The sequence below is a fragment of the Callithrix jacchus genome, chromosome 16 (assembly GCF_049354715.1).
Source record: "Callithrix jacchus isolate 240 chromosome 16, calJac240_pri, whole genome shotgun sequence".
Lineage (NCBI taxonomy): Eukaryota > Metazoa > Chordata > Mammalia > Primates > Cebidae > Callithrix > Callithrix jacchus.
The window spans coordinates 35,152,532-35,167,500 of NC_133517.1; the positions used below are offsets into that span (position 1 = coordinate 35,152,532).

General features: G+C 37.0%; 1 protein-coding gene across 14 annotated transcripts in view; it reads left to right on the forward strand.

Annotated features, from left to right (window-relative positions):
* The window catches only part of RUNX1T1 (RUNX1 partner transcriptional co-repressor 1), a 146,475-nt gene that overhangs the window by 77,210 nt on the left and 54,296 nt on the right, over positions 1-14,969 (forward strand). For 11 of the 14 annotated variants that reach the window (XM_078352710.1, XM_078352704.1, XM_078352707.1 and 8 more), the window contains 2 exons: positions 9,121-9,258; positions 11,338-11,579. In XM_078352710.1, the coding sequence (XP_078208836.1) occupies positions 9,121-9,258; positions 11,338-11,579 (380 nt within the window). Of the gene's footprint in view, positions 1-9,052; positions 9,259-11,337; positions 11,580-14,969 lie in introns of all 14 variants that reach the window. The other 3 variants (XM_078352715.1, XM_078352713.1, XM_078352714.1) reach the window with 1 other exon arrangement.

Consider the following 14,969-nt stretch of genomic DNA (forward strand, 5'->3'; position numbering starts at 1 on the left):
TAAAAAGCCTTAGGAAATATTTTGTGATTACTGAGAGGTATTAGAAAACTGATGAATTGAATAATTCGTAGTATTTTTCTAGATTCATCTTTAGTGATTAATTTTTCTAGAATGTAAAAATTATTTTGGAATTCTTTTTGGATGATGGAAGGAAAAAAGAGATACATAGATGATTTCATCTTGAGTTAAAGCTGTGTGTTAGACACTGCTAAGTGCTGAGACTATACAAACAAATAAAATGTCATCATTGCTCTTAAGTAAATTGTGGTCTAAGTACTGTGTGGTCAGTGCTGCGAGAGGGATCTAGACATGTAATATGAGAACCTGGGATAAACCCCGCCAGCTGGGGATAGAAAGGTTGTCGGCAAAGGTTTCTAGTTGAAGTGACACCTGAAGGGAATTTTAAAGGAATAATGGACTTAATCAGGCAGTAGTGGGGTAAAGAGTATTCAAGGAAAGGGATGCAGTGAGTGTGAAAGCTGGAATGACTGGGGGCATTTGGAGAACGGCAGCTATCTAGTATGGAGGTCAGAGGTGGGGATGGGGTGGATGACAGGAATGAAGACGTGTCTGGAGCATTCCCAGGAGCCAGATGGGTCACAAAGGTCTTTCTATGTCTTGTTAAGGAACACAGACTTTATCTTCTAAAGTTATAAGAGATATTTCAAGATTCCAAGAGGAGAGAGGCAGGATCTCTGGTTACACCATTGGCATACATAGAAAAATGACTGGATATGGTTTGGAGAATGTATCAGAGATGGTTGGAAGTTCATTCAGTCATTCAATGACTTGTTGAATAGGTCAGGTAAGAGATGGTAGATGATTCAGGTTGTAGAAATGAGTAGCCCTCTGGAAGTTTGGATCTAGAATTTGGAAGGGATGTTGACTAGAGTTATTTTCATACTGGCCACGGAGTGAATAAAATCACCCCTTCCAGAGTGCTTACCATGTGTCAGGCATTTGACCAAGAATGCAATGCACATTGTCTGAGTTTATTCCCACAATACAGGGGTTGTAAAACATGGCCAATTTTACATAGGGATGGCAAATTCTAGTCCTGTTTCTGAAGCCCAATGATAACACAAATGAAATCACTAAAGAATATAAAGATGTGAAAAGGGCTGAAGAAGGAACTTTAGGGGAAAATGTCAGTAGTTATCACAGAGCAGGAAAGAGAAGAGCTCTTAAGAGACTGAGAGGAGGAAGTGAGGAAGGCCAGAGAAAGAGAATATTAGACTCTTGGAGTTGTGGGGATGCAAATAGTTCAAGGAGAAAGTGACAAAGTGTCAGATGTTACGGAGATGCCAGGTGACAGATAAAGTAGTGTACATATTTCTTGGATTAATAATAAAGTGACAATTGAGAAGAGTTTCAGTGGAGTTTAGGAGGATAACTTGATGTTACATGCCAGGGTAGTTTTTTTTTTTTTTTTTAGATGGGGCTCCACTCTGTTACAGGGGCTGGGGTGCAGTGGCAGGATCCAGCCCAAGAGATTTTCCTGCCTCAGCCTCCTGCATAGCAGGAATTACAGACATGTGCCACTACACCTGGCTAATTTTTGTATTTTTTTGTAGAGACAGGGCTTCACCATCTTAGCCAGGCTGGTCTTGAACTCGTATACTCAATTGATCCACCCACCCCAACCTCCCCAAATGCCAAAAATACAGGCAAGAGCTACCACATTTCACCTTACATCCCAGGGTTAATTATCAGCATTTCTTGGTTTAGGTGAAAATCGACTCAATCTAGGTTTTAGGTAAAGAAGGGATTGATTGACTAGGAATCTGTAGAAGGTTTGGAAGACCCAAATTGTGGGAATTTTACAGATATGACAAGTCCCTAGTATTCAGTAGAAAGGGACTTTATCACTGCCGTGACAATCTCATTACTTCTCTTTGCTTCTTTCTGCCTATTAGTGGCGGGCTTTTGTACTGCAGTCCTGCTTTCTAGATGTGGAGGGCAGTGGATGGCACAGTTATCTACCTCTGGAGGGGGACTGTTTTTTTTTTTTTTTTTTTTTTTTACTCAACTCTAAATATAAAGATCTTGGAGAAGGACTGATATTGCCTATCTTGGACTAGGTGCTATGCCTAGGCCTGTTGGTATCTTGGGTACAAGTTCACGAAAGAACTTGGTGATTCCCAAGGTAGTTATGAGATTAGAGGGAATGGCAGTTTCTAGCACAGGGAGAGAAATGTTTAGGCAGATAGTCTTATAGATTTCTGCTCTTACTGTATGGAAAATGGGGTGGGAAATGAGGAACCAGAGAAAGTGATTATAGTTTCTCTTTTAAGATCCTGGGCTGTGAAAGAAAATCCTAGTGATTTGTCTTAGTGGCAACTAAAGAGGGAGAACTGGACTTTAGGATTGTTTTTATAACTAAATCATTGATGAGGATTTAGTAATGAGGATTGAAAATGTATTTGAAAAGAGGAGTTGGACATTAATTTTAATGTTTATGGGAGAAAAATTGATATTCAGACATTTTTGTGGACATGGAAATTTATGTGAACAGAAGAAGGCTAGTTAGAATCACTACTTTCAAAGTAATTGTATTTGTGGTCACTTTATTATCAAATATATGTTTTCAGGGTAGTAATCTTTATGTTTGTAATGATCATAAGCTGTATCTGTAGAAAGAAACCGAGAATATTAGCATTCTTAAAAGATCTTTGGAAAACATGCAAATCCAACATGCTTAATTTATAGATAAGAAAAGTGGAATTCAAAAAAGTGAAGGGAAGTAATCACTTAGAGATAAAACAGTGCCTCTTAGAAGAGAAGGGACTATTTGCTCCGTGGGTCCCTGTTTAGAAAGTGAGAATGTCCTTATAGTAGAAGGATTTATACTCTTTTGGATATATACCCAGTAATGGGATTGCTGGGTCAAATGGAATTTCTATTTCTAAGGCCTTGAGGAATCGCCACACCGTCTTCCACAATGGTTGAACTAATTTACACTCCCACCAACAGTGTAAAAGTGTTCACACAAGAACAGAAAATGAAACACCGCATATTCTCACTCATAGGTGGGTGATGAAAAATGAGAACACATGGACACAGAAAGGGGAGTACTAAACACTGGGGTCTATTGGGGGGAAAAGGGGAGGGCCAGTGGGAGGGGGAGGTGGGGAGGGATAGCCTGGGGAGAAAAGCCAAATGTGGGTGAAGGTGAGAAGAAAAGAAAGCACACTGCCATGTGTGTACCTACGCAACTGTCTTGCATGCTCTGCTCATGTACCCCAAAACCTATAATCCAATAAAAAATTAAAAAAAAAAAAAAAAAAAAAGTGAGAATGTCTTTCTCACAACCTCTTCACTAGACCTCCATTCATGGCCCATTGTCCAGAATTGAATCACAACACCCACCTCTGAAGCCTGCTACTAAAAAAGAAACTGTGGTAATCTGACTAATGTAAAACAAGGAGGATTGCCCTCAATGGTTGTGGGAAGAGGGTGAGTACCTGAATAAAGTCAGGGCTCTCCAGCAAGGAAGAAAGCAAGGAGGGTTGTTGAGTAAGTACAGTGTCTGCAACATGGACTAAGCTAAATAGCTTATATTTTATTCTATGGACAATAGGACTCTCCAAAAGGTTTTAGATCAGAGAATAGATAAGACCCTATTTGTTTCAGCAAAAATGCTATTCATAAAATATCTATGGTCTTAGTCTGTTTGTGCTACTACAATATCAATACTTGAGAGTGGGTAGTTTAAACAAGAGAAATTTATTTCTCATACTTCTGGAGGCTGGGAAATGCAAAATCAAGGTACTGACAGGGTGAGTGTCTGGTGAGGGTCTGGTCTCTACTTTCAAGATGGCAGCTTGTAGTGGAATTCTGCCTCTTCACATGGCAGAAAAGATGGAAGGGCAAAAGTGGCCTCCCTAGCTCTCTCCAGCCCTTTTATAAGGGACCAGTCCCATCTATGATGGAGAGCCCTAACAGCCTGATTGCCTCCCAAAGGCCCCACTTCTTAATACTATCACATTCGTGATTAAGTTTCAACATATGGATTTTGGGCAACATTCAGATCACAGCACCTGTGATAAGACATGAGGTGACAAGTCATCTCTATGTTAGTTGTAAAGTTGAACCAAATTTCAGGACCCCAGTATCTCCTCATGTTACCTGCATTCTATCTTCTCTCTTTGTGTACTGTTGATGGTGTATATTTGTCTTTTACCATGAAATTTGTTATAATTGAACTGGCAATGATATAAGGAATGGATTTCTGATAGTTAGAAATGAAACTGTTCTTCTCTAATATTTATTTATTAAGTATCCTCAGGAGGAATTTTTAAAAATATTGTCATCAAGTGCTTACCATTTGCATTGGTTGGAATGTTTGGGTGTATAATGTATTCATGTGACCATGATACAGGAGGGCTGTGATAAATGCTAAAAGAAAGGCAGAGGTAATGTGATATGGCTGTTACCTGGGGCAGTTGAGGGAAGCTGAAAGAGGTTGTGTGATCTACAGTGAGCAGCAAAGAATGTGCAGGATGGGACAGATCATTCTAGAGGAGGGCAACAGCATGAGAAAGAGAGGCAGAAAAGCCAGGGAATACCAAGGTAGCCTGTCTTGATGGAACCTAGGCTTGAGGGAAAAGCCAGGAATGGATCATGGAGCAAGCCAGGAATGGATCATGGAGCAGATGGCACAAGAGAATGAAGCTCACACCCGTTGGTACTTAATATAAGTAGACACAGTGCTAGAGTTTTAAACGTGCAATCTCATTTAATCTCACCACATTCCTATGAGGGATAGAGGATCATTTTTGCGTTTTTCCTATAAGGGACTGAGGCTCATGAAAACTAACTTGTCTGAGAACTCACTACTAATTGTTGAGAGAGTCAACATTTGAAACCAGTCTGCCTTAACTCAGGAGGTTTTTCTGTTATGCCAGATAATCCCACTGCGTCATTTCATGATGCTTAGCAGTTAGCATTTGACTCTCATTCTTGGGCATTGTGGATGGGTTCTGAGCAGGAATGGGCATTACACAGTGGTCATCAGGGAAGAGTAGAAGCTGGACGGAGGACAGAAGCAACTAGCACAATCTTTCTGGTCCATGGACATTCTCCTGTAACGTCTGACACCCAGACATTGGAGTCACTACATAGCATCATTTTCAGAACTGTATTTGCCATCTTTCCCAGTGAAATAAAAATTAAAATTCGATATCAGATTGATGCCTGTCTAGCTTTCTTCTTCTTTCCTATTTCCTGTTACGGGACTTCCATTTCACTTTAGCTTATCCTCTCCAGTACATACCTTCTAGCTTAGCCAACACTTGTTCAAATATGACTAACACAGAATAACTACTAATTGTCCAAGAAGTTTCTCCTAATCCATAACATCTCTGAGACTTCTATTATAATTGACCCAATAAACTTATAGAAAAACTTGTACCACCTACTAATACTTGAACTCCTGTTTTTTCTTTCTTTCTTTCTTTCTTTTTTTTTTTTTTTTACACGGGTCCTCTCTAGAATGGTATATAAACAAGGAAAATGCAGAATACTTTTTTTTTTTTTTTAACTTTTGAGACACATCTGGTGCTATTTGAACTAACTAAAAGTAATGTAAGTGGCATGGCAGATTATGCCATGCCTTTTCTTTTTATTTAAAAAAAAAAAGGAAATGGAAAACATACCACTTCTAGAAGCCCCTGACATTGAATTGGATATTGAAATCATATAGGTAATGTATTTATATATGCCACATTTTTTCCATGCATCAACCATCTTTAGTACATATGTGTTGGATATTTGCCATGTGAGAGAATGTTACCCAGAGGGAAGATGGTCTTGTTTAGAAGCAATGTGATCATTAAGGTAAAGGTACAGTCAGACCTTTTTGATTTTACTTACCTTTGCTACAAGATCTGATGCAGAAGTTGTTTCTTCTTTTTCTTTTTTCTTTTGACTTTTGTGTCAGTCTTTGAATATACATCAGAATTCCTCTATTGCAACTAAAAAATTGAAATTACATATCAGGACAGTATAATTTTCATGAACTTAAAAATTATATAAAAATATTATAATTTAATAGCAGTTTTACCATGTCCTGTAATTTGAAATGGAGTGAAATGCTTCTGTGGTTAAATTAGCTTGCTTGTGCTATTTGCTATAAAAGTTTGAAGAATATATATTTCAAAAATTTAGAAAAAATAATCCAAAACAAATGTGACAGGGCTCAGCATATTTGCAACACATTTTCTGAATTTATCTTAAATCTCTCTGCTCTAGAGATTGTTCATGTGTATGTGGATTAAGCCTGGCTAGTTATTTCACCATCTATCTCCATCCTGAATTGATTCCACTGAACAGCACAGAATGAGTTACATATGGTCCCACTTTGTCTCAGTTTGTAGGACCTCTGGGATGGAACTCCATTTGATCAGAGTGAAGCTAACCATTGCAGAAATTTGGCTAATGTCAAAACCCTAAATATATGCACATATACATATATCCTGGCTAGAATGTTGATATTCCTATTAGTAGTAGAGGTGTTTTCTAGGAATTGGTTCACTAGTTATTGTTGACATTTCAAGAATTAAAAAAAATTAGGTATGGATGATGATATTGATGTTCTGGATAGGAATCATGTCACAAATGTGGACCAAGACAATATTCAGAGTTTTCAAATCAAAATTATGAATATACCAAAACTTTCTAAAATTGGGAAAGAAGAAGATAAGAATACAAAGATTAACTTAAATACAAACTTTAATCTTAAAATTGAGAAGGAAACCTATCATCAAGTTTATAGTTCCTTTTTTTTAAAAAATGTGGTTTATTTAAAAAAGAAAAACAAGCTTCAAATATATTTAATGTTTAGACATTGTTCCTTAACTCTATAAACTTGAGTCAGGTAGGGGCCCATACATGTTAAGGTCCAGCTTGTAGCCACTGAGGGTAAAGGAAGCTGTTGAGGATAACTTACTCCCCCATCAGGCTCTTGTGTCTTTTTCCTCTTCTTTTTGTTCTTTTTTCTCTTCTTCTTTTTCCTCCTATTGCTTTATTTATTTTTTTGTTACTCCCACTTCCCCTTCCCCCTCCTGCTCTTCGTTTCTCTGTCTGTGCAACCACGTGCTTCAAATCTGTGTATCTGGACTGCCTTCTCTAACAGTTCCGTGTGAGTGTTAGCAGAATGAAAACCAGATGGACCAGCAGTTCCCACTGTTATCTCCCAGTCGACTCTGGCAAGACTCCCTTTCTCCCTCCCTCCTTGGCATGACAGAAATATTTGCCTTTATTTAGGGAGACTTGTATTTGCTGCTGTACCTCTTCCCTCAGCTGCAACATAAGCGGGAAGCTATTTATTCCCTTGTTGCTGAGGTTGGTTGAGGTGAGTAGAATGTGCAATGAATTTAACTATTGAAAAAGCAATTTAAAGCCTGCCTAACTTCTGTATTTTTCTAGAATAAGTGACTTACTGGTTGTTAAATGCTCTGAATAGCAAACTGAAGACAAGCTTTTAACAGTAGACAAAGGTGAAAATGCTCTTCATGTGTCTCTACCATCCTTCCACTCTGAACACTTTTATTCACTATGGGACATTCATTGTTATTCAGCCAGCAGTAGAGATTCAGAAATAGAAACCCTGATATTGCTGTTAACTCATCAATAATAATAGCAGCTTATTGTACAAATGCTTTTATTAGAATGATGATTATTTTCATTCTCTAATTGTATCTTCCCTAAAGTGATATCAACATTATTTCAACTTTTAAACGTTGTGTTTTATTGCAACCCAACATTCAAATTGCTTTGAACAAAAGTGAGGTAGATTTGGAATTGTGATAGTAGTGATTTGGGTTTTTCTTTCAATAATTGACCTTTAAATAATTTTGAGAATTTCTGACTGTGCTTATTATTACATTTTTAAAGGCTTGTTCTTTCCTAATAGTTACTTCACTTTTCTAAAAGCCCAAGTGTGAGGAGGTATTTGTGTCTATAACTTCAAGAGTTGCCTCTAAACATTTTGGGTGTGTGTGTGTGTTCATGTGCATGCCTCAACATGTTTGCAAAAGAATTGGATCTAAAGAAACAACCAAAAATAGACTTTGATACTGCTGTTGACTAGCTCATCATGCAAATGTTCTTATTTGAATGATGATTATTTTTATTGCATCTTTCTTAAAATGATATCAACATTATTTCAACTTTTAAGTGTTTATTGCAACTGAAGTGTTAAGAAATTGCTTTGAGCAGATCAAAAGGTCTGTTGCTTTGATAAGTAGATTACATTAAGAAAAAGAGTTCAAACTGTCAAGGGAAAAGCATACTTGAGAGAAAGCAGTTCTGAAGTATGAATGTCCATTATTGGATAATCAAGAAATTTCTTTGTATCTGTCACATACTCATGAAAAAAATATTAAAAGTGTCTAGTTCTTTTTAGTTCTCCATGTGGGACTTTTACATTCTTACTCTGAGATTATTATTAATTGGAATATTGGTTTCATGCTTTTAAAATGACAGGTCATAAATTTACACATTCTAAGTAAATAATAGCTTCACTTTGTTGTATAGCACATGACACTTACATAGCAGTGATTTTTAAAACAGGGTAGGAAAAATTGAAGTGTGAAATATGTCTGGAAGACAATAACCTGTTTCATCTAAGAGGCCAGAAAACTAAAGATGGCAAAGGGATGGCAGGTGTTACAGAAAATCATTACAAAGAGCTGGCTCCTACCAGTATCTCACCTGCATAACAGACTTCAGGTTTTTGTTATTTCTGAGCTGTCATGAGGAGTTCATTATCATCCTACTTCCTCATCTATTTTCTACCTCTTGCTAACATTGGCTGCAGCTTTCAGTGCAGTTGTGCTGCTGCGTATAACACTACCAAGGTAGCATCTGCCTAAGCCAGAAATAACAATAGGATATAATATAACCTAGTTACAAATGAGGTCCTGCCATCTGTGCTATACCTTCTTAAGTGGGGTTTGGATGATAAAATCCTGATTTAAACTTCAGTAGATAAGCATATTTTATTGATAGAAGATGTTGAATTTCTTCTGTTCACTTGCTTTTAAAAAAGATAAACCCCACTTGAAAAACTGAGGTGCTTAAGGAGTAAAATAATATGTTCCTGGTGGCATCCTCCAGATCGTACTGAGAAGCACTCCACAATGCCAGACTCACCTGTGGATGTGAAGACGCAATCTAGGCTGACTCCTCCAACGATGCCACCTCCCCCAACTACTCAAGGAGCTCCAAGAACCAGTTCATTTACACCGACAACGTGTAAGTAGTCATTTCAGGCTTCTGAGTTTCAGTTTTAAAGTTTAAATTAGATTTATCTCCGCAAATGAAAAATCAAGGGAAAATAAGATTCAGCATCTATGTATTATGCAGAAATGAAGCAAAAAAAATTATTCGTTTGCCAGTGAGTAGGTATTGAGCACAGAAATACCATAGCTTAGGTATAATTTGTATGACTGCCAATATTTGCCTTCCTTTTTATTATTGCTTCAAAGTTGTAGTCTGCTATGATTTTATCAGATGAAGTAGCAGTCGGTCTGTAATTGCAGTTAGTATCACTATAACTTCTAATTCATCTTAATGTCGAGCTCTTTAGTTTGTTCAGCATACCTTGGGACATGGAAATATGCTATCATTATTTCTAGGTTACTTCTGATCCTCTAACACAATTTTCATCTATTTCAAACTGTTACAAATAATGTTAAAATCTAGCATCTTTGAGTTAAAAAGGGTATTGATATGCAACAGTATCATACAGAAAACTTTATGAAGTGAAAAGCATCTTTCTTGTCTTAAACCTTTCAGACTTTTATTAAAACTTTACTCCTTTCCTGCTTGGCTCAAGTCCTGTATTCTCTCAGTGGAGTATATTGCTTTTGGTACAATCCAAAGGAAAAGACAGAATATTCTGACAGAATTGCAACTTCCCATTCGTTCCTGTATATTCATTAGGGATTGTTGATAATTTTGTTTTAATAAATCTCAAAGTCCTGGTTGAAATTGTCATCAAGGACTTGTGAAACTAATAAATGTTATTGGTTGCAGCTATTTTTCACACCATGTGCTATGAAATCCGTATGAATAAAAAATAACTATAAGGCAAAAATAGATCTGTGGGACTATAAGGGATTAGCAAAATACACATTCCAGGCTGCTTATGCCGTGTTGCTCTGCCATTTAAAAGACCTTTCCAAATATGTAAGAACAGGTGACTGTGCAATGACAAGTTGTAACCCTGTCATCTTATATTTGCTTTGTTGTTACCCAAAGCCATGGGGGTAAGCAGATGTCTCCTGTGAGACATCCTGGTGAGCTGGCATTTCTTGACAGGTTACTGTGATACTCATTGGGGACAAGAGAACCATTTATTTTGTCAAAATGAAACTTTTAAGAATACTATGGTCCTTAAGACAATTTCAAACTATATCAAAATTATATTAAAAAGATGGGTTTGATAAAGGTCTGCATATCAAATTAATTGACAACATGATAAAATCAACATTTTCTTTAATTCAAAGAATGCAGATTTTAAAATTCTGGTTATTTTGTATTATCAACTTTTTTGCTTTCTTTTTGTATATTATTAATGCACATATTTATGGATTACAGAGTGATAGGGATTATCATCTTGATGTTCAAACAAATTTATCAGAAATGAATTTACTGAATCACCACCATTCCACACTCTTGACTGGATTGAGGTGACCCATTCTGATTTCTTGAAATAACTCCTTGTTAAACACCATATCCATGTGGCTTTGTACGTAAATATGCATTTTTTCTAAAGAAGTTAGAAAGTATGAGGAGAAAATAGCCTTCTAATTGGGTGGTAGAAGGTTAAAACTTGAAAGTCCTATTCCTATAAACACAGCTGTCAGTTGTGTGTACAAAACATGATTAAAAATGTTCAATGATAAATTTAGTCTCCACCAAATGTACACTTTCTCTAGGGGAGCAGTTTGGAAAGAAATAGTCCTGTTATATTGATGTAAGCCTGCGACAAAAGGCTGACATCCGAAGCTGTTTGTTCTATGTTTGAAGCATTTCAGGTGGTTGGCATATGTGCACATGGGAGGCAGGGCTGGCCCTGGGTTGCAGCAGACTCTATTTATTATCAGCCTCTGTGCAGGGTACCATCACTTAGTACGAGGAGTAAACCCATTTAGTTATAGAGTACCTGAGGATGTAGTAACCCTGTGAAGTCCAAGCATTTTACAAAAGTCCCAACTTTTAAAACGCTATAAAACCAGTATGTGTAAAAGGTAAGACACTTGGTGGCAATTTCCTCATGCATGTCTTCTGTAAGTTTATGATTTTCTTCTGATTTTGTGCTCTTGACAGTAACTAATGGCACGAGCCATTCTCCTACAGCCTTGAATGGTGCCCCCTCTCCACCCAATGGCTTCAGCAATGGGCCTTCCTCCTCTTCTTCCTCCTCTCTGGCTAATCAACAGCTGCCCCCAGCATGTGGCGCCAGACAACTCAGCAAGCTGAAAAGGTTCCTTACCACCCTGCAGCAGTTTGGCAATGACATTTCACCTGAGATAGGAGAACGAGTTCGCACCCTCGTTCTGGGACTAGTGGTAAGCAAATGGGAACCAACCCAGTTTTCTTGGCATGGTGGGAGACTCAGATATGTAGACACCATTATCATAACTGTTTTGTTATAGTAGTTTCTACACCTGAAGATTGTGCACAAGTCTGATTCATGCTATAGTGACAATCTTTTATTTGTATTTATTTATTTATTTTACTTTAAGTTCTGGGGCACATGTGTAGAATGTGCAGGTTTGTTACATAGATATACACGTGCCTTGGTGGTTTGCTGCATCCATCCCCCCATCATCTATATTAGTGACAGTCTTTTAAATCATGCATTATATATTGACCCCACCAGAGATTTTTGTTTGTTTTTTTACTATTTGACTAATGAAGATATGGTTATACAAATTTATTGTTATATTGGCCATAAACATGTATCTATGTATATATATATATGTGTGTGTGTGTTTATACATATATATGTGTATATATGTTTATATACATGTGTGTTTATACATATATATGTTTATATATGTGTATATATATGTGTTTATACATATATATATGCATGTCTATGTTTATACACATGTGTGTGTGCATGCACACACATGTATTTCAGAATTTCAGTAAGTACACTTTCCTGGCATGCCTAGTAGCTTTCAATAATGACAAAATGGTTTTGTTATGTTGATTCACTCAATCTAATTGGTCCCTCATTTTAACTTTGTTGCTTGGGGGATTTTTATAATTGGCCTAGATGAACAAGAATTTATAACAACACATTCTTCTTTAATCTAGTGTCATTTTTAAGACTAATAACATTGAAATTTTTTATTGTAGTAAAATACACAGTTTGCCATTTTAACCATTTTTAAGTGTACAGTTTGGTGGCGTTATGTATACCCACACTGTTGTATAACCACCATTAATGTCCATCTCCAGAACTTTTTCCTCATCTCAAACTGAAACTTTCTATAGTCATAAAACAGTAACTCCTCATCCCTTTTATCCCCAGTGCCTGGTAACCACTAATTCTTTTTTGTTTAAAAACACACACACATACATACATACACAAATCTTTGTTATAGGTAGAATTACCAAAACCACTAGTTTGAGAAGAGAACCGTTGGTTTTTGTACATTACACTACATTCTGCACATTGTCACACTGGAAAATAGAACATCTTTTTTTGCATTTGAGGGTCACTTTTCCATGTGTTGTGATTTTCTATTGAAGTGGAGGGTTTTCGAGTATTTAGGAAGGCTAGTTTCCTATAGCAAACTGAGTCATGGAGAAGCTATGAGTCATATATTCAGCTCTTTCATTATTCGGGGTTATGGTGAACTAAAATTCGAATGACAGACACCAGTATCCATTTTCTTGAAACAGGTAATTTATTTTCATTATACGGACCTATCAGGGGCAAAGCTATATACCAGTTGTGTTTTGCAAAAGAATTTTCTGAATTAGAAGACTGGGTGAGATACTGGTGCAGAAAATATATTTCAAATCTCTATATCCCATATTTGATGGAGATTTTGGAATTTAATTTGTAACCATTAACTGCCTCTCCTCCCTGCTCCAAGAACACAAGACTTCCATGTTTCTCACAATCTATCAGCTCCACCTTGTAAACTTCCAAGACAAGGTTATTTTCACAAAAGTTGTGTTGACATACTTCAGATACTTTTGTCAGTCACTTTTCTTTTCTTTTATTCATTCTTGAATTTGCATAATAAGCTTTTTAACATGTAAATAAGTTACACCAAGGAACCACTAAGTTAAAAAGTAATAGTTGTATCAAGTAAATGGTGAATGTGTTGTTCTTAGCAAAAATTGTTTATTTGAAATTGCCTTATAAATTTGACATGTTCTTCATAGTGGTTCTGTCATTTAAAATGCAGAAACACTTGGTAGCTTTTAAGGTTTTCTTTTTTCTTTTTTTTGAGACAAAGTTTCGCTCTTGTTACCCAGGCTGGAGTGCAATGGTGCAATCTCGGCTCACTGCAACCTCCACCTCCTGGGGTCAAGCAATTCTCCTGCCTCAGCCTCCCGAGTAGCTGAGACTACAGGCATGCGCCACCATGCCCAGCTAAGTTTTGTATTTTTTTTTTTAGTAGAGACGGGGTTTCACATTGTTGACCAGGATGGTCTCGATCTCTTGAACTCGTGATCCACCCGCCTCGGCCTCCCAAAGTGCTGGGATTATAGGCGTGAGCCACCGCGCCCGGCAACTTGGTAGCTTTAAGTAAATTTTTCCCAAGTGGCATACTTGCGTGTGAAATACTTTTAAAAAATATATTTTTTAAAATCTAAAACCATACAGAGGAAAATAGGGGAAGACATTAATTAATGATGTCTTGCATATAGTAGGCCATGAATATCCATTGAGTAGCAGACTTCTGTTTTAAACATTTAGCTTACAAGCCATTTTACATAATTCTTGGAACTACCATTTGAGGAGTATTTGTGTGTGTGTGTGTGTGTGTGTGTGTGTAGGAGTGATTTTTTTTTACATATTTGACACATGGGTAAACTGAGGTTTACAGAGTTTAGTAAAATATACAAGGCCACTGAACTAGTAGTCACAGGCCTGTGATTTGAAACTAGGGTCTAAATTATAATCGCATTACGCTGATGTTTAGGTGGCGTTAAGAAAATATTAGGAAGTACTTTTTTGCTTTGTCTTTAAAAAAGTTTTTAGTGATTTTTTTTTTTTTTTGAGGCAGGGTCTTAACTCTGTCACCAGTACTTGAATGTATTGATGACATCAAGGCTCACTGCAGCCCTGACCTGCCAGGCTTAATCAATCCTCCCTTCCCAGCCTCCCATGTAGCTAGGACTACATGCACACATCCCACACCTGGCTGATTTTTTGGTGACAGCATCTCACTTTGTTGCTGTAGCTGGTCTCAAATTCCTGGGCTCAGGTGATATTCCCGCCTTGGCCTCCCAAAGTTGCTGGGATTACAGGCATGAGCCACTGCACTGGACCAGAAGTACTGTCTTTTTTTAAAATGAGTCATAGAAATAAAATGATAGATTAAAAAAAAATTGGCTCCTTGACATTTATTGTTACAGATAGGAAGTTGATGTTTATTCATAGTTTTATGTGAAGATGTTTTGAGTGTGGGAGTGTGAAGAACTTAGAACTTGGTGCTCCTGTTTCTCAAATTTTGTCAGTCATCAGAGTAATTGAAGGGACCGAAGAAGTTGAGATTGAGTTGTGATCCTGTCTTAGGAACTGAAGAAAATGAATGAAATGAGGGTTAATTTACTCAATGCCTTTATAATTGGTAGGTTGTCCATTAAGTAGATGCTTTTGCCAACACACATTACCCATTGTAGGATACAAATCCTGAGTATTTGGGGCTTGTTTATATAAGGTAGGATAAGAGTGAATCTGAGTTAATTTTGCTTAGTCTTGTTTG